We start from the raw sequence: 20,974 nt of genomic DNA, 5'->3' as shown, positions 1-20,974 counted from the left end.
TTGTGTCCTCTGCACCTAAGGATACTAGTTTCCTCAACTGTGTGGTCTGTGCCTAAGGATCTTGGTTTCCACAGCTGTGTCAATGGCTATGTTAATCTCTTCTACCCCCAGCTCCTTGTGAACCAGGTTTCTGGTCTTGTGGCACACCTCCTTTTCAGTTTTGTTTTTTTTTTCTATTATTGTCCTCCATCAAGATCAAGGAAAGCTTCTCAGATAAAATGATGCTTAAGCCCAATCTATAAGAAGAGCAGAATTTTTCCAGAAGCTTCCTTTGATCTAACATTGTAAGTGGAGCCAAGAGTAAAAAGACAATGTCTGAGTAAATACAAAATAATAAAAAAATAAGATAAATGTAAGTAATGGCAATAAAATTATATGGTAGGTATTTAGTTTAGTTTCCGAGGGTTGCCATGATATCAAAAACAGGATGACTTAGAACAACAGAAATTGTCTCAGAGTTCTGGAGGCTAGAAGTCTGAGGTTTAGCTGTCAGTAGGCATGGTTCCTTCTGAGGACTGAAGAATGATCAGTTCTGTGACTGTGTTAGTCCCTGGTGGTTTGCAGGCAATTTTTAGAGATCTCTGAGTAACAGATCTATCACCCATACTATCCATACTACTGTTATACACACACACACACACACACACACACACACACATTCACATAATGGAAATACTTCCCCATCCATTTATATGTATACACACGTATACACACACACTCACACACAAATATATATATATATATATATATATATATATATATATATTCTATTGTAGTAATAAGGCTATGCAAGGATTTTGTGGAAACAGAGATGGAACCAGATTGTGATAGCTGCACATGTGATGAGTAGCCTATGATATATCTTTTTCTCTGCCTCCATCTTCACATGTTATTCTCCCTGTGGGTATGTTGGTCTCTGTGTCCAAATTTCTTCTTTTTATGAGAACACAAGTCATACTGGATACTGGCTTAGAGTACACCCTTAGATTGGTCATATTGCTCCCATCTTAGTTCTCTTGTACTTTGTCTGATCAATCGCTCTTGGCATTTGTTCCTCTTCCTCTTACTTGGCTCTGTGTGAATACATCATAAATATATTCATGTCTCCCACATGTAAAGCAAATAAATAAATTATACCTCTTTCCTAATTTATGTGTACAATTTGAGGACTACTACCGGTTTTCTTTTCCTTTGTTCTCAGGGAAAGAGAGAACTAAATGATCCCTTACTTCTATTTCATTACCTGCTCTGAGTGATTCTGAAATTTACTGAGGCCTGGATTGCAGGCCTTCTGCTCTGCTGATCCTTACCTGCAAACACAGTGTCATTTTTCAGTTCGCATTCTGGCCACAAATGGGGAATCATGTTTTCCCTTTTCTTTAAAATCTCTCATTTGTCTCCTCTGACACTAAACGGGATCTTCCCCAACTCTGTCACCGTCATTGTTTCAACTACTTTCCTACAGTTCTTTTTTCTGACTCCCCATAGGGGTATATGTCATTAACTTTCCACTTTGGACATATCCATTAATTCATCTATTGTAAACATTTGCACCACTTCCATCTCTGTAAGATCAAGCCACACTGCTTCTTAATTGCAGATGTGTATTTGCAGCTGCTTACTATATGACATTCTTGGCATCTAACTCAAGGCCTCCAACACACCATTCCCAAATTTGAACTTGACAACCTATTTTTCCTCTCAATGCCTTAGTGAATAGCATCATCCACAACACGATCCAGAGACATGACTATCTCATGATATTCCTCTGATGATCTTATTTCCTATTTGTTACCAAATTCTTAGCTCTCTTGTATATATTCTGCTTCTCCATCCCCACACTTACTCTTGTGGTTAAATATGCATTATTTTCACTGGCCTATTAAAATAGATTCCAAATCTATTTTTCTATTTCTTACAGGTTTGAAAAAAAAAAAAGAAAACATTAACTGATTCCTCATGGCCTATGCTAAAACTAATTTCCTTGCTGTGGCATTAAAAAATCCCCCTTCCTGGGTTGACCAATGTCTATATTATCTTTTCTTTTTGTTCTTGATTTGTTCTGGTGAATTACAGACTCACAGGAGACTCCCTGATGAAAGCAATAGATTGTTTCTTCAGAAAATTGCACATTCCCATATGTGCAGAAGCTCATATTTTGTTGTCATGATGTTAAGGAGCTTCACGGAGTACTTGGATATATTCACAACTCCCATGGTCCAAAACAATTTTTTGTCGCCTTCTCTAACGCTTTCAGCATGCAAAATGCTTACATTTTTCCCTAAATCCATGTAGTTTCTTGCATCATGCTGCCACCTTAGACAACCCCTGCCTGCCCTATTCACTTGTTTTGCAGAATAAAATCCACTCATATTCCATCTGTTAGCCTAAGGTCTTCTATAGGCCTATCCTTAGTCTCTGCTTACACTTGTAAGTCTGGGCTATGTCTCAGTCCTTTGTGACCCTGTTATATATGACTTCTATCAAGAGTAATAAAAATGCCGGCATAAGCAGTATTTTTAAAACTATTGTTTCTTGGCGTCAGAATGATATGGATTTGAATACCTGGCAAAAAATGGATGGATTTGGTGGTCAGTATAATGTCCCCTGACCCAGTTACTGAGCATCAAAGTGTGAGGAAGGAGCAATATTTTCTGCCAAATTAGTACCTTTTGGAGCTTCATGATGGAAGGAAACCTAAATAGGTTTTTAAAAACTATAGAGGGTTTGGGATAGCAAAGATTGGAGATAGAGAGGATAATGATTGAGAACTTAAGGGGATCTGGTTGACCTTTTCTAAGCAGCTTTCAATTTTAGAAATTAAGACTTTGATTGTATCATTAGATTCTTTTTATAGTAGTGTGTTAATTACAAGAAATTAATTTTCATAAGTCATGTGACTTAATCCCTGATTTATATCTTTCTTTTAGAAGTGTGACTTTTTTTAGTCCTTGCTAAGACCATGTTTTCTAATTGTCCATTCATTATTATATTTGCTGGCTTTTAAGATTAAAAAATTATTTGAGATACTACTTCATAAAATGTGTTTTCAGGAAATTTAATTTTATGGTAATTTCCTTAAGAAGGAAAGTATTCTATAAGCTAACAGGCTTGTGATTCATATTAGCATGATGAAGGCTCTGAGAAGTCCTGCAGTAGTGAAATTTCACTTGTTTAACTCAACACTTCACAATTTCTTTGACCTTAGAATCCCTTTTTCCATAATCTCTTATTTTCTCAATGGATTTTGCCTTCCACACTTTGGTTAATTATAATAAACTATAAATATCCATCTGACATAGAATCTCACTCTCTAAATAGTGCTTGTTAAGAATCCAAGATGTTTTACATTTTTACTCAAATCTCAAAGATTTCAACATATCCCTTAGCTTAAAGTAGTTAAATCATAAACCATATATGTTTCAAATATTTTTATTAACCCATATAAGAGAATTATATAATATCTTGCAAAAAAAAAATCATATTATCACAGATCTTTCAGAACCAGAAGCGTGACTAGATTGCTGGTTTTCCCCTTCACCATTTATTTTCATAGGGAAAGTGAAGCTTAGAAAAGTTTAAGAACTTCGTGAACATCAGAGAGATAATCTTGTTATAGAACAAACATTACAAAGTGGATGTCTTGAGTAAGAGCCCAGTACTCTTTTGTTGATGACTAATTAATCCATTGCTTAGTGGTATATTTATACATAATGAAACTGATCCTTCTTGTGATGACAGTTGAGATTTTTTGTGACTTGAAGTTTAAAACAAAAACTAGAAGAGTTTATATATAAATGTCCAATATCAAATGCATAATCATTACAAAGTATCATTGAGATGATATTTGGTCTACTTGTGAAGAAAACATTTAAAATAATTTAGAAATAAAATAGTAACATTCAGAAGAAATTTTTTCAAAATATCTAATCTTTGGGGATTTTAACTCTACAAAATCTAAAATATAAAGTGGAAGGCAGATTCTTGTTGTTTGTTTGGTTGTTTAGCTTTTCATTTAATAAAATATTTTCTTACAACATGAAACCACTCATGGGGATCAAAGTCATTAGGAGAACACAGCAGATTGTGCTTATTAGTTGATTCTAACCAGTTCTGCGGTTTAGGCGTAAGTTGTTTTTCCAGTGCAGAGGCATTTCCGTCTGTTAGGAAATAGTGAGCTTTAAAATTTGTTTCCACTATGGCACCAGGGCATAGCCCCTTCCTTACTAACTTTGAGAAAATTGGGAGATATTGTGCTCTCAGTCTACCACATAAAAGTAAATTTAAAAGGAAAAATGATCTTTATCGCCTCCTTATATGAATTTATTTGTTTTATTATAATTTTATTTTATTACTAAGCATGCTAGGTAGTACAGAGTTTAGGAGCTGTCAAGGTATAAAGGCACAAGCTCCTCCATTTCTTTTACTTAAATAAAGTATTTGTGTGTATATAAAAACCTCATTACTTCCAGGAAACACATCCAGCCTTTTCAATATTAAGGAAATAACACACCACGTATGATATTTTAACTAGACAATATTAAATGTGAACTAGAAGTCCAGTGGACTTAGCTCCAATATGTCTGCAACTTTACCACTGTGTGGAAAATTAATGTTGTAAAGTCAAACATGGTGATAAAGTTTACAGAATAAGGTATATTTGCTAAACAATAAGATAATTTTGCTAAAGTATACCCAGAATGTTGAACCATTCATAATGGTTTGTTATGTTACAAAATCATGTGTATGTATTTAAAATCTTTTAATCTTTCAGATATTCTACACTCCCTTGGCCCTCTTCATACCACCTTCAGTATATGCTGTTCATCTTCAATTCAATCTCCTCTATCAATTTTGGATCCATACAGAGGTAATTTTTTTTTTTTTATGTTTTATACCTAAAAAGTTAGCCTGAAGCTGGAAATTCACTAGCAGCTGATTTATTGTGTAAGAACAATCTTTGTCTGCCTCCTTTAAGGAGAAACATCTGTTCATTTTTATTCCTTTTTACTTAATATATATTGCAAAGTTTATAAGAAGCAATGAGGCCAGTTGGTCTCAATTAAATAAAGCAATTTTTGAACTATTAAGTGTCAAAACATTTTAATATTATATTCAGTTCAGCATCTTCCTGTATTACAGATTATTAAACATTATACTCCAAAAGATGTTGAAATTTATTTCTATTTAGAAATATGAATTTATATATTTTTATGTATTTATAAATCTATATATGACAAACATTTATAGTATTTATAATTTAACTTATTACTATAATAACAAATAGTTAAATAGATAAATAATCAATAAGTGGGAACTCCATGAAAAAAATTAATGCATAAAGAAATTATCAAAATATTTTATTGTAATTCTTGCTTTAATTTTAGAATTTAGGTTTACTTTAGAGTGTGTTCAATATATTCTTAGTTTTCCCCATCCCCCAGAACAATGAACAAATATAACTGCTTGGTTCTTCTGTGGTATCTCAAATTGTCAGACTTGAATACTTACAGATAGATCATTAAGCAACTGATTGGTTTATGAACTCTTGTGCTGATCTGATTGTTAAATATCAAAACTCACAGACCCAGAAAAATTCTTCCTTCTACACATGAGAAACCCTTCAAGCATTTGGTATTTATTGGAAGTCTTTTGAAGTTCAATAGGAAGCATGTTGACAGGTGTTGCAACTGGCTGAAGAATACTGCAAATCACAGCTGTATTAGATGCCAAATCTTGATATAACAAAGCGCATTATTTCATTAATCTGCAATATTTCATGCTACTGATTTACTTACACTCAAGAGACTGTTAGCATGACTTTGGACATATGTGGCATTACTTGAAGATCTGTCGAGAAATAGTATTGCATTTTATGGTAACTGACATACATCAAACAGACAATACTACAACCATCTGAAAGAGTTGTTGAGGCCATTTCTGACTCTAGAGGTCAAAGACCAAATTTGTTTAAATCAGTGGAGGGAAGCTTTCTGATGATTTACAGGGAGGGGTTAAAGGAGAATTACATTTTTATAGTAGCTCTGCCACAGGTCATGCCACATGTTCAATCAGGTATTAGTCTGGATACAGAACAATGGGGCAGGAGTAACTTCCTCCCTTTCCTGTGTCCCTCCAAGAGGCCCATGCATGGGTCAGGGCTTGAGTTCCACTGCTGGAATTAAAGGGAGAGTTGAAGAAAGCCAGCAGTGAACATTCCTTTTAAACTCCCAAACTCTATATGGTTTCATGTCTAACTCGAACGCAATGCATTAGAACCTCTCACTGGACTGCACTTCATACTTTTGAAAATACTATACCAAGTATAGTTAAAACAGTTGACCTGAAGAGCAGGTAAGAAGACACTTTCTGAAATTCAGTTTTTGCACTTGGAATTTTAAATTAGATTACTAGCTATAAATACATTTCTAAGATTTCCCACAGTTCTGTAATTATATTTAATTACTATTATACAGCTGCTATCATTTGTTTACAAATAGTGGAACCATTCAAGATGTAGAGCCAAGGGATTTTTAACTGTGTTTGCCTCTAGACAGAGGCATGTAAGTTAGAGAACTGCAGTGGTGACAAAACTTAAATTTAAAAAAAAATAATGTTTATCACCTCCTTTCCCTGCTTTGGTTAATACAGACTTGATTAAAAAATTTAAAAAAAATGAAAACAATATCTTTCCATTTAGAAAAAAGCCCCTTTTATGACAACAAAGCCCTGTTCGACCACTTAAGCACTGCTCAATTTCAGACTCTTGGGTCCTCATTTAGAGAAACAGTATGGAGACATAGACATGACAGTGTTGACCAGTGAACTCTCTACCTTCCTGCTAGAATTTTTCTTCTGATATCATCCATAAAATAACATTTATATGTATTTTTATACATTCTGTTGATCATGTGCCTTTTTCCTTTTTTCCCTGGTGACTTTTGGTAAAAAGAAATACTAAATATAATAGTTTATCACTTTTTATTTTTTGATAGATATTTGGTGGGATTTTTGGGTCTATTTTGTTTTGTATTTTTGCTAAGGAATCATTGTCTATTACAATTACCCTGGGATTTCTTTTGGAATCTGTAGAGTTTTAATTTTGGCCTTCAGTTCTGTGATATATAAACTTGAATAAACTTTTGTATATTTGTAGTTGGTAGGGATCATGATTTATTATTTCTGTGCATGGACTTATCTTTTCATTCCAACACCATTTATGGTGAAACTTTCATTCCATCATTCATTAATAAATGACAATACCATATAAAAGTTTAATAGTGAAATGTGCACCTCCTGTATACATAGGACAGACCCTGCATAATTGAGTAACTGTCCACATGTCATCTTAAATGTTTCAGTTAGAACAAGGGAAGTCAGCTAGGGCTTTTACTGGGGTGGGGGGGGGGCGGGGGGAGAGTTACGCTTAGCCTTTGGATTACTTTGCTGCCTATGTTGAAAATAAATTGATCTTTTATTTTTACTCTAACTTTGAACTTCTCCATTGTTTTATTTGTCATATATGATATAAATCCCTCATTTTATTGATTAGCTTTGCAGGAAGAAATATGTGTACCATTTATATAAGAATTAATTTTAAAATCTCGAGGACTTATGAACTATTTTGTGGTCTTTTATTAAAGACAGCTTTCTTTCCTATCTTATTAGTTTGAAGACAACTTTCTTTCCTATCTATCTTTTATCACTACATCTTGTCTTATTGTCTAGCATTCATGTATATAACATGTTAAATTAAATTGGGGGAAATAAAGCCTGACCATATTCTCCTTAAACATTATTTTTCTGTCTCTCTCCTTTCTCGAAACTCCAAGCCCAAGTTTCTTAGACTAATTGATATTGAGTCACAGATCAATAACTTCTGTAATTTTTTTTAAATGTCGCTGTTTTGATTGAATTATTTCTGTTAATTTGTTTTCGTCTTCACTTATTCCTTTACTTGTTGTTTTCAATATGCTGTTACAAACACCTTAAGTGGATTTCTTACATCATATATTGTATTTTTTTTCAGTTATTGCTACTTCTTTATTTTTAAATAGCTCTTATTCTTCTGCTGTGATTGTATCACTTATGACTAATTTCCTTTAAGTTTTTTCTGTATTTTTTTTAATGAGGTGACTTTGGTTTATAATATTATATATGATTCAGACAGAGAGATAGGTTCACACCTTTTCAGATGTATGTTGCCACACCATGCCCACCACCAAAACATCCATAGTTCTATACTATAGACCATTGAGCACTCTCCTACCATTGCCTTCTGGTGATGTCCTTAATATTATAGTCAGATTTCTGGAGTTTGTTTTGGTTTGGTATTATCTGTTCCTTTGTTTTCTGTGTCTGTATTCTACATTTGAGTGAAATCATCTGGTACTTGCCTTTCTCCTGACTTACTCTGTCTAGCAAATCTCCTCTAGTTCTTTTCACATTGTCACAAATGGCAAGGATTTCCTCTTTTTTTACAGCTGAGTAGTATTCCATTGTGTGTATATATAATACCTTTTAAATGTAGTGAACTGTCATTGTGCAATTAAGTTGTTTCAATGGCTTGACTATTGTAGTTAGAACTACAGTGGACCTCTGAGATTAGTGTTTGCTTCACCATTTTTATATTGTCTCTAAGTGATCATTTCTTTAGTCTGTAATTCTAATGCAAAGTTGTTTATGGATTTAAGGTCATTATTTCCAGTGTCTCATTTTTACATAGTCATAGGAAAAACTGGACATCATCCTCAGTCAGTGTCGTACCTCAAGCATGTTTCAGGGTAACTCTTCCCCTCTTTAAACTGCTGTTCTTCTTTGTTTCTGTTCATCTTTAAAAACAATATCAATATCAAATATTGGCATCACTTCGACTTCTTGATTTCTCCTATATTTTATCTTTAATTTCTATACATGTTCTCCCTAACAATAACTTTTCATTCTCATCTAGTTACCTTTTATGATAATTCACCCCACCCTACTTACTCATGTATAAATTTGCATTTTCCCAAATGCTTTCAATATATACATCTCTTTGGCATTTATATATTTAAAAAAATGCTTCATGAACACCTACTGTATACTTGGCAAAAGGCCATTACAGTTGTCTGACTTGAATTAGCTGCTCTGTTGCTAACATTTTTCTCGGTCATTGCATCCTTTGAAAATCTGTTTGATTCTAATGACTCTCAAAGGAAAGAAAATAAAAAAGAATTTTAAGTTTTATTGAGTTTGCCAAAACTCATCAATAAACTATTTAAAAATTAAAAGATCACCATTTTAAAATGGCTCTTTTAGTGTATTATCATTCCACCCTGGCTGTGCCTGGTTACATACAAAATGGCTTCTATAAAAGGACTGGAAGTTGAGATTCTCAGACACAAATAATAACGTAGTAGTCTATTTGCCTGAGTTAGAGAGATCATTCAGGACCAAGGGAGTAGTAAGACATAGTGATTATGAGTATAGGTTTTGCAACCAAAGGGAAATTTATACTTTATTGGCAGCTTGCCTATCATGTTCACCAGTGTGTTCTTGGAAACTTAAGAAATATCTACAGAATTGGAGCTCAAGAAATGTTTATGAAATGTATGTGAATATTTCATAAACTTCTTTAAACTCTCTGATTTTGCCTTCTAACTTGTTATGTGAAGGTAATCATATCCACCCTGTAAGATTGTGATGGATATTAATGAAATAATATGTGTAAAGTGCATAGTCTGGGCATGATATGTTTTCAGCAAATACTAGTTATTATGAAAAAGTCAAAAGACTATTACTACATGTTGGAATTAGTATGTAAATTCAGAGCAATTATTGATGGAATTATTACAGTTGTGTGTCTCTGCATACTTCAAAATTATCTATGGTCTTACTCAAGATATAAAATGATGGTCCTCTTTAAGAAATACATAATATAAATTTATGATGAGTGATATAGGATCCTGCAATTTGAACTAGCATCCCCCAAAAATTAGACTGAACATCAAGATGGTAAATTTTGATGACCATGAATATAGATGCAGGCAATAAACATCTGGAAGACAAAGACTGGTTTTTGTTCATCATTATTTTCCTTTTATCTTGAATGTGGATGATAATCAGCAAGTATATTTTTTATTTATTTTATTTATTTATGCATACAAGGACTGGGGTGTAGGCCAGAGTTGTGGGGGTGTGGGGGGTGAGACAGAGTGGAGAGCAGAACAGCCAGATCTACTGAAATACAGTGCTGAGGGAAGCAGCGGATGAGACAGGAGTGGTCTGCTCTGCCCTGTTGGTTAGCTTCCCAGCCAGGGATCGAACTCATGTTGCAGTGGCTGGCAATAGCTTGATAGTGCTGAGACTTAACCCTTTCTGCCACCAGGGAGGCCCAGCAGATATATTTTTAATTAATTAATGAATTGATGGCATTAACTACAACCTTTATAATACATGTGTGTGCAGAGGAACACAAAGAGAAACAAGTACCCATAGCAAAGCCTTGGATCAGAGAGGATGTACACTGGACTGAATTGTGTTCCTCTAAAATTTGTATGTTAAAACCCTTATCCCCAATACAGTAATATTCAGAAAGAATGCCTTTGGGAGGTAATCAGATCCTGAGGGCAGAGTCCTCATGATGGGATTAGTGTCCTTAAAAGAAGGCAGTTGGGAGAGAAAGAAGTTGCAGCAAGACTGTGATTCTCAACAGACACCAAATCTGGTGGCACCTTGATCTTGCATTTCCTAGACTCCAGAACTGTGAGAAATAAATGCTTGTGGTTTTAACCATTTGGTTTATTGCATTCAGTTATAGCATCACAAACAAACTAAGACAGGATGTACTGATTTTAAAAAAATGAGGAAGGGATACACTTTAGCTTCTCCTTACAAGAAATATATACTAATGGCATATACTAAGACAAACAAGTCTTTGTAGATTCTAATCTGTTTGAAAACTTATAAGATTTATGATTTTGTTCTGTAATATTTGACTCTAAAAGATTAGTATTTATAAATTATTTTTAGTAGAACAAACCCATTTATAATGGGTGATAATAAAAATATCTGACATTTGAAACAATGAACTTTTGAAATGCATATTTTGTTTTATTCTGGAAAGTATGAAGTGCTTAGACAGTGCTCCATATATGCTTGGTAATCCGTTACCAAGCTTGCTGATTACAAGCTATCCCTGAAATAGGGAATATGATCATAATGACAATCACAGTACTCAGTTTTAAAATGAGTGGAGAGACGTTAACCAAAACAGAAAGACACCCCACTGATTGGGAAAAAAATCTTTGCACTCCATTCAGCTGATAAGGGACTGATCACAAAGATATACAAAGAACTCACATGGCTCAACAAAAACAAAAGAAACAATCCAGTCAAGAAATGGGCAGAAGAACTCCAAAGACATTTCTCCAAAGAAGAAATGCAAATGACCAACAAGCCTCTGAAAAAATGTTCAACATCCCTTATCATCAGGGAAATGCAAATCAAAACCACGCTGAGATCCCACCTTACACCAGTTAGAATGGCACATATCAAAAACAAACAAGCAACAAAAAATGTTGGTGAGGAAGCAGTGAAAAAGGAACTCTCCTACATTGCTGGTGGGAGTGCAAACTGGTCCAACCACTGTGGAAAGCTGTCTGGAGTTTCCTCAGTCTACTAAAAATGAAACTACCATATGATCCAGCAATTCCACTGCTAGGGATCTACCCAAAGGACACAAAAACAGTGATTCAGAAGAGCACCTGTATACCTATGTATATTGCAACACTATTTACAATAGGTAAAACCTGGAAACAACCCAAATGTCCAAAAATAGATGACTGGATGAAGAAGATATGGTATATATACACAATGGAATATTATTCAGCAATCAAATAAAGTAAACTCATGCCATTCGCAGCAAAGTGGATGGAGCTAGAAGGAAGTATGCTCAGTGAAATAAGCCAGAAGGAAAAAGAAAAATATCGGATGGTTTCACTTATAACTGGAATATAGGGGAACCAAATAATACATCAGTGTAAAAAAAAATAACAGTATAAAACACAACAAAGCAAAGACAGACAATTATAAACCAGAGATGTACTGCAGGGGAGGAGGAGGGAGAGGGGTAAGAGGGAGGGAGGGAGGAGCACAGGGGACTGTGGTGATGGTGCATGGGTGCCTTGGGGAAAGAAATTCTATGGGGACTCAATCTGAGGGGGTTGGGGGAAGTAATTATTGTCTAAAAAATGTAAAAATAATAAATATTAAAATAAATATATATAAAAGAAAAAAAAGAAAATGAGTGGAATTTTTGCAACATTCATTACAAGACTGCCTCAATTATATTTTTGAATAGAATGACTTCGTATCTCAATTTATCAGTTTCCTTCTTTTAATAGATGTCACTACTACTAATAATAGTGCAGCTCCTTTTCTCAGTGAGTGCCCAAACTCATAAATATGAAGAGGTGTTACATGAAAATGAAGTTTTGATGGCTATGCTTATGAATGCTTCCCATTTTTCTTCTGTCAATTTTACTGATGTTAAAAAAAAAAAATCACTTGGAATCCACCTCCCTTGAAAAGAACACATTCAATAGCTACTTGGATTCATTTTTCCAAGGAAACGTTAAAGGTGTTATTGAACTTGTAAGCTGAGACAAATTCAAATAAAATGCAAACTTGTCCAGCTCTTATCTTCTTATTTGAGGAATAATGCAATTATAAGTGACAAGAATTATCCTTCAAGTTAATTTATCATAGACTTAGTCCTTTAAAGCTGTTGTTTGTTGTATAAACATAGGCTAGTCTCATTCTTCCTTAAACTTTTAACTCTAACACTGGGGTACAGATTCATCAGAAATTTACTCCCTATGAAGCGCTTTAGGATCCCAACAGTCCTGATTCCTCCAGATTGTTTTATTTCCAAACTATAAATATTGTTTTTCACTCCTCAGTGTGGAAATTCAGCTACCTCCATATTACATGCTTACTGAAGTAGAAAACTGCCTAATCAGATAGGAAAACACTTGGCTGTGAATAAATCAGCATTTGTCAAGGATTTCAAAGTGTGAAACTAGGCAGACAAGCACATATCCTAAGAGCTCTGCTTTTTCTTCCTTCCCTGTAGAGAAATCAGAGGATAATATGGCGACCACTGCCATCTGTCTAAATACTTGAGTGTGTTGTCTTGAATTAACACAGCAGAACTAGTGGGGAATGTAATTAAGATTTTATTTTTACATTTCATCACCAGATGCTCTACAATATGAATTTATCCATAAATGTTCAGATTGATTAAGCTTTTAATAAGGAAAACAATGAGTGCTTAAATATCAACTCATTCAGAACAAGAAGTAAAATTATTTTAATATGTTAATTTATAATATTCATGGGTTTCATCCTTTTTCTAAAACTTTCAATAAGAATTTGCTATAAATTTTATTGAGTGAAAAACATTTTCCTATACACATTCAAGCAGTGAAATCTGACAATTTCTCTTCTTCAACCTTGAAGTTAGAAATAGCTAAACTGCCTACTACTAAGTTCTTATTTCCATTGTTCCACTCTGTGCTTTCCAAGGACCTTAACACAGTGCTTTGCATAAAATATACACTCAACAAATATGTATGAATAAATAAAATCCACATAGGTTATTTTAATTTTGCACTTAGTTGATGGACTGTTTATGAACAAGGGAGAATTTTCTACAACATTCTCCAGGAACAAACAATGGGATTGTTTGCAAAGCTGCACTACAGGAAGATAGATAAAACCATGCTACTTAACTAAAGATAATTTTTGACTTGTACCTCTAACTTCTAGTTTGATAACTCTCCTGTGCCACTTACAAATTCAATTTCATTATCAATTCAAATATCTGTTCTGTGCAATATCAATTAATATAAAAAGTGATTTGCTCATCCTTCCCTAAAGAATAAAATTCTATGAAAAAATTAACTTTTATAAAACCTTTTTTTTCCTGAAATACCTCTACCTTTTATTGAAAAGCCCACTGGACTATAAATAAGCTTACTACAGAAAATATCTGTGTATTACTCATTTTTTTCACTCTACAACCTAGTAAAGTCCATAAAAATCCAACAAATATTTGCATAATGAGCATACAGCTGATTATACAGTAACTTTTAATAAGATAGTTTGATAGATAAATACAGGTTTTAATGATGTAAAACAGATTATTTTCAATGTTAGTAGAAAACCTCTACTTGTAGTTTAGTACATATAATATAATTGATTGGCATTGAATAGATTTATACATATGATAAATATATTTAATAGGATAAATGTATAAAAGAAAATTAATATCTTAATCCTTAAGTCTTTTATCTATAAATTTGACTAAAATATGGATTATATTATTGAAAGATAAAAATACTTATAAACACTTTCTTTTCAAAAAGATGCATGAGCTTATAGTTAATTGTAAAAGGTCTTTCCAAATAAAAGAGAAAACAAATTTTTATATACACATGTACCTGAACACATTAGATGATAGATAGAAATGTACATACATGTATATATACATAGACTTGTAGATGATAAAGAAAGGGGAAAAGAATGAAAAAGGAAGAAGGAGAGAATGTAAGGATGGAAAGAATGAAAAGAAAGAGAAAAGGAGGGAGAAGGGAGGAAGGAAAGAAAATTGACCAGGAAAAAGACAACTAATTCTGGTATAACTATTAGTACATTTAATTTTAGTATGAGTTTGCATTGAGTCATGCCACTAATTTACCTAAAAAGTTTTGCCATTTTCAGAGTGCACTTCAAACATATCTTTCTCAGTTAAATATAATATGACAGTGATTTTTATATCAGACAATAAATGTCTTAGGGCCTGGCTTGTATTTCCTTTAAATACTTACTGCAGTGGAAACCAGAGGCCCACAGTTGTAGAGGCCTCTCTGGTACATCAATCATGTTTGATGCTGCAAAGAAAAGTCTTGACCAGTTAGATTCAAAGTCAACATTCTAATCTATGCTCATCTGAATGCAGGCATTTTCTTACTACAGAGATTTTATTTCACTTCAGTCCCAACCAAGGCACTCCTCAGCATTTATCATATTGTTAGCACATTTATTTTAATAATGAGGATACTGTAAAAAACATGCTGCTTGGGACATATTTTCCCTATTATAATTTTTCCTTTCCAGACAGGAAGCATGAATATTTGTAAGCATCTCTTATTTTGAAGAACATTACAATTAACTATAGGCTTATGCCTTCTTTCTGAAAAGTATATGGCTATAAATTTTCCTAAGGTTTTTCAATAACATAATGTGATATTTTTAGTAACACTTACAGGTAGAAATATAATGTGACATCCCCAATATTATTCTAAATTTTGACAAAATAGAGGAAGTGAATTTTGTTTTTCTTTGTTTTTGAGGTTACATTGGTTTACAACCTTGTATGTGATTTAGAAGTATAAGATCACACTTTTCATGTGTATGTTACCATGCCGCACCCATCACTGAGGCACCCATAGACCTCCACCGAAGTCCATTGAGACCTTCCCCGTTTTGCTCTTCCTCTGTAGCCTCCCCTTCTGGTAGCTTCAATTCTACAGTTAGATTTCTAGGATTTTTTTATTGGTTTTAGATTTAGAAAGTCTCTTCCTAAGTTCAAGAGTCAGTGAGGAGAGAGGATGCAATTTTTTGAGCAAGTCAAATATACAAAATATTTTTGTCTTTGATGCACTGAATATTTTTGCTGACAGCAAGTCTCATTCTCAAGTTGAACATTGTAATCATTTCTGAACTCTTAATTGAACTATGAAAATCTGACTAGACTCTTTCCTAGTCATGCGTCAGAGAAAATAATTAAGAAATGTGTGCCATCGAGTAAGTCAATTTTATAAGAAATAACTTCAAACAGACATTAATTTAGAATATTTTGATGTTTTATAGAGTTCAACGTTAAGTGATTTTCCATTTCAATAGGAAAGACAGTTAAAATGTTTTTTTGAATAATGAAGGGTAGTCAGAAAACTCTTGAGAACTATGTCATAGAAAGAGTTCATTGCTGCCAGTACATAGTAGGCATTTAATTATTTGATTTATATATACTTAGTGTATTGATTTTCAGAACAAACTATTCCAGGTGGATAAAGTACAGATGATTCCTGAACAGCAGGGGCTTGTACTATGAAGGTCCCTTTATATGCTAATATTCTTATAAGCAAATGACATGAAGTCATAATATCAGTCAATACAGTAAGTGCCGTAACTGTATTTTTCTGTCATTATGATTTATTTAAATAACAATTTTTTTCTCTAACTTAACTTTATTATAAGGATAAAGTATGTAATACATATAATGTATAAAATAGTAATCAGCTGTGTAAGTTGTGGGTAAGTTTCTTATGAACTGATTTTGGGGAGTCAAAAGTTTCACACAGATTTTTTGATGTTAAGGGGTGGGGACACTGATTCCCCTAGCCCATGTGGTGTTAAATAGTCAACTGTAGATGCAGTGGGAAATTCATTAATCTTTTAGGTCTCTCAGACATTCTACTTATTCAAAGTGTGACTTCATGTGAAGGGGCAGGGACTTATAAGAATTTAAAAAATAAAAACAATTTTTGTGATAGGAAAAAATATGTTTCATGTGGCTCCTTTAATTGAAACTGAAGTCCACATAAGCCTGTACTTAGAGAACATAAAAATAATTCAAGAAATTAACCTGCCAGTTATCAGCAGAAATCAACTATCTCAACATCTAGTCTCTATGATTTTCTGGGGTTTTGTTTATCTGTTCTGTCAGTCCCTTCATTTTAGCTATATATACTAGTTTCTCGATTCACTAAATCAAAGACCATGCTTGGACTTCCTTTCCTGACTGTAAACTCTGAGGTCATTCTAGAGTCATGTTTTGCCCCTAGTCTTAGGAACAATCACTAAACTCACCCCCTAATGCACCTCTTCCTCAAACTTCCATATTTGAAGACAGATACTATAAAATGCGTGCCTCTTAAACTCCAAAGTACTGGAGCAAAACAAGAAATTCATACCCAAAGTTTCTTAGTCTCCTCATAATTTACATTTTGGACCAGATAGTTTTATTTTGAGAGACTGTTCTGAATATTGTAGGATGTTTAGTAGCACTAAAGCACACTACTCATTAGTCTAGTAGCACTTTTCCCAGTTGTGACAAAAATATCTCCAGACGTTACCAAGTGTCCCCTGGGAGTATATTCACTACTAAAGGCATGAGTGGGTCATGAGTGGGTGAAGGACAGGGAGGTAGATTTATCTACTCAATATAATCATATCATCTGATCAAGCAAACCCTCTATGCAAGGCAAAGTTGTATGTGCTGTGAGGAACTTGAAAATGAGGTTTAGTTTCTATCCTTCTGGAAATTACAATATAGTACAATAAATGAACATGATTTTTAATTAAGTTTCAGTTAAGACAGTCCAAGTATTTATAAAGAACCTAGAGATTTCAGCTTCTAAAAAAAACCCTGTGGGTATTTGGACATTAATGGGGCTTCTTCCGTCTCTGATACATCACTCTGAGTCTTGTACACTGGAATCCTCTGTCAGAATTCTATGACACAGTGCAGCATTACATAAAAATCACTAATACCTCAATAGGTAACCAAAGAAAGCAAAACAAAATTTTCACTAGGAAAAACCAAGAACACTTCAACAAAGAACTCATCATAACTAAACTCAAACATGCCCAGAGAACTAACTGCAGAACTGAGGCTACCATTTTTGTTGATGAGGTAAATGACATTGATTGAAATGATGAACCAATCTTGCATCCCTGGGAGTAAACCTACTTGATCACAATTGGTAATTCTCATAATATATTGCTGGATTTGGTTTGTTATCACTGCTATTACCCAAAGAATATGAAAACACTAATACGAAAAGATATATGCACTCCCATGTCCACAGCAACACTACCTACAATTATTAAATTCATGGAACCAATCTAAATGCCCAATGACAGGTAAGTAGACAAATTGTGAACTATATACTCAAAAGAATCCTAATTAGCCAATAGAAAAGATGAAATAGTCCCTTTGGGGACAAAATGGATAGACCTTGAGATGATTATACTAAGTGAAATAAGTCAAAAAGTGAAAGCCAGATATCAGATGGTTTCACTTATCTGTGTAATACAAATAACAAAAAAATATATATACATACTGCCAAAGCACAGCAAAAACAATTCTTAAGCTCTTGGGAAAATGTACTGGTTACCAGAAAAATGTACTGGTTGTGAGGAAGGGAGAGAAAGAAGAGACAAGGTCGTGTATGGGCCAGGGTTAGAGTATTGGTATGGGAGATTTGTGGAGGGTAAGTGAATCATGTGCATTTGTGGAGGTATAAAAATGTAACCCCAAAGTCATATAGTTATGTTAACAATAGAAAAATTATTAAAAATAATTTTAGAAATTGAGGCTAACCTAGGAGGAAAGTAGGGCATAGGGAGCAAAGGAGGGGAGGAGTTCAATATGCGATGGGGGCGGGGTTTTGGTACTTTGGTAATGAGCTTGGTTTGGTGTCCTAAATTTGGAGAGGTGCGAACATATACCCATAAACCATATACAGTGTTATAAACCAAAATTACCTCAATAAAATAATTAAAATGTAAAATGAAAGAAAAAAGAAGAGTGCTTGAAAATTGTCCTTTAACTAAATCCGAAAATAAAAACAGTATCCTAATAGGTCAATGTGGGAAGTTAAGGTCTTAAAGCAGAAGAAAAAGCACATTGGAAATGAATCTCTCACAAGGCTGAAAAACTTTGAATTCCAAGAATGTTGGACTTTCTTTTGTTTACTGTGAATGACCTTTCATTTAAATCTGTTTTATTTTTGATAAGGAGAAGTGACATGATGAGCTGAATTTCATGGCCTTATTCTGGTGCTTTTACTTTTAACTCATCTCTCTCACCCTCACCATAGATTTGTAGAGGGAAACTGAGGAATTTGTGCCCAATCCAGCAAATGGTCCAGGAAATTTCTACCATAAAAATGTTTATCAGTAAATTGAGATAATTATTAAAGTATTTTCTTTTTATTATTTACTAATTTATAACAAATTATTATAATAAAAATTAAGAGTTTGAGAAATGATCTCTTTGGAAAGAATGATTTCAAGAACTACTCAGAAAAATGTTTAAGTTGCAATTTTTGAAGCTGTGTGAGTAAACAGCACCCACATTTTAATAATACAGGAACTAAAACATACTATAAATAACAATGGACAAAAACATAATCTAATGCTCATATTTTTAGAACACTCATTCTTAACCTCTTCATATTAGGCATCCTTTTGAATATAAGATAAAAATAGTAGTTTCTTTCCAGAAAAATAACCCATGGTCTGATTTTCATAAAATTTGGGATGATATTACCTTCTAAAGTCTATCTACATCATTTATAGGTATCCATTGTCATCAGTTTACAGAATCCCAACAAGATGGCAGGGTACAACACTCAGAGTCATGCATCATAGACTGAAGAAGCCCCATTAGTGTCCAAATACCCTCAGGGTTTTTTTTTTTTTTTTAGAAGCTGAAATCTCTAGGTTCTTTATAAATACTTGGATTGTCTTAACTGAAAATAAAAAAAAAATTAGTTATTACTTTTTATTAAAATTCTAAAAGTTTAAATTGCTTTTATTTTGTGAAAAAATGCTGTTATCTCTTAAACATAGTAAAATAGAAAAATAGATTGCTGAACTGAAACAGATGTCCTTAGCATTTTCCTTCTTGTAATTTAACTTATAGAGCTTTAGTTTTTGCTGTTTTTAAAATAATAAGGTATTGGTCTTACATTATTTTGAAGCCCTCTTTATATTCTAAAATTCTATAATTTGAATTAACTCATGTAAATCTAAAAAAACAAGACAAATAGCTAACTTCTTTTAAAAATGGGAATAGCTGCAATTTCCACAGTAACATATTTTCAGGAAGTGATTCAAAGCTAGATGTGGTTGAATTAATAAATGACTGAATTTGCAAAAGTGGGCGATAATTAAGTCGTTACGCTCAACCCTTATTAATTATTAATGACTTCTTCATGACTGAATCTGAAGGGTTTTCTACAAGAGAGCTCCTGGCTGGGCTGTCTGAATGATGAATCATCTCCCCCACGGTGGTGGTCTTGCCCCAGCTCCAAGGTAGTCATAGACACTACCAGAAAATTTAACTGTGGTTGCCTGTGTTGTATTTGGCTTTAAATTACAAAATGAAAAAAAAAAAAAAAGAGGAACTTTTAGGCTGCAGGAGCAAAAGATTTTCTTTGAGGTAAAGAGCGCTACATTAAAAAAATAATGCACTCAGCCAACGCTCCAGTCATCTGCATGCACTCACCATTTGTGTGGCTTTAATTCTAACTGCACAGATGCCAGACCAAGGATCAGAAATGCATCTGGGTAGCAGAAGCCAGTCAGTGTAGCCTCCTCCATCCCCTTTTGTTGTCTGTTTTTGTAACATATGTTAGGCACCAAAGAGACAAACAAGGACAAAATGGTTTTCTTCTTTCCCATCTGGTCTGCTGCCAGAGATACAAAGCCTGACCAAAGCATCAGATTTCAACATTCTGACTGCTGAGAAACCCCACTATCCTGTTCTGTCACTATTCTTCTCTACAATATTTTCCTACTAAGTAGAAAGAAATGTAGTCCAACAAAATATGGGGTTATTTTTATTCCTCTCCCAATTTCTCATCATTAATACTGCATCTCTGGGGTTATACATTTTGTGCCCTATTTCATATGAATAAAATCTGACATAAGGGCTATGTATTCATAGTATTTTGAATCCATGGAATTAAAACACAGATAGCTCTTCATGTATAAATGACTTTTGTTTTATGAATTAACTGAAAATTCTGTTGGAGCTCATTGTATATTTCTCTGGAAATAATTTTAAAAATGGTAATAGAACTCCAGATTAAGAGAGGAGGGGGGAAAAAGAAGGGAGGAAGGGAAGCCTAAATTAAAG

The 20,974-nt window shown here is 33.6% G+C and overlaps 1 protein-coding gene across 2 annotated transcripts in view; it reads left to right on the top strand.

Moving 5' to 3' along the window:
• Nucleotides 1–20,974, top strand: part of AGMO (alkylglycerol monooxygenase) — a 328,052-nt gene that overhangs the window by 147,621 nt on the left and 159,457 nt on the right. For both annotated transcript variants that reach the window (XM_054692404.1, XM_054692403.1), the window contains exon 6: nucleotides 4,775–4,870. In XM_054692404.1, coding sequence (XP_054548379.1) covers nucleotides 4,775–4,870 — 96 coding nt within the window. The remainder of the gene's footprint in view (nucleotides 1–4,774; nucleotides 4,871–20,974) is intronic.

Source organism: Talpa occidentalis, unplaced genomic scaffold, assembly GCF_014898055.3.
Source record: "Talpa occidentalis isolate TD23 unplaced genomic scaffold, MPIMG_talOcc4v2.1, whole genome shotgun sequence".
NCBI classification, from domain to species: domain Eukaryota; kingdom Metazoa; phylum Chordata; class Mammalia; order Eulipotyphla; family Talpidae; genus Talpa; species Talpa occidentalis.
This window is presented reverse-complemented; position numbering and strand designations above follow the sequence as displayed.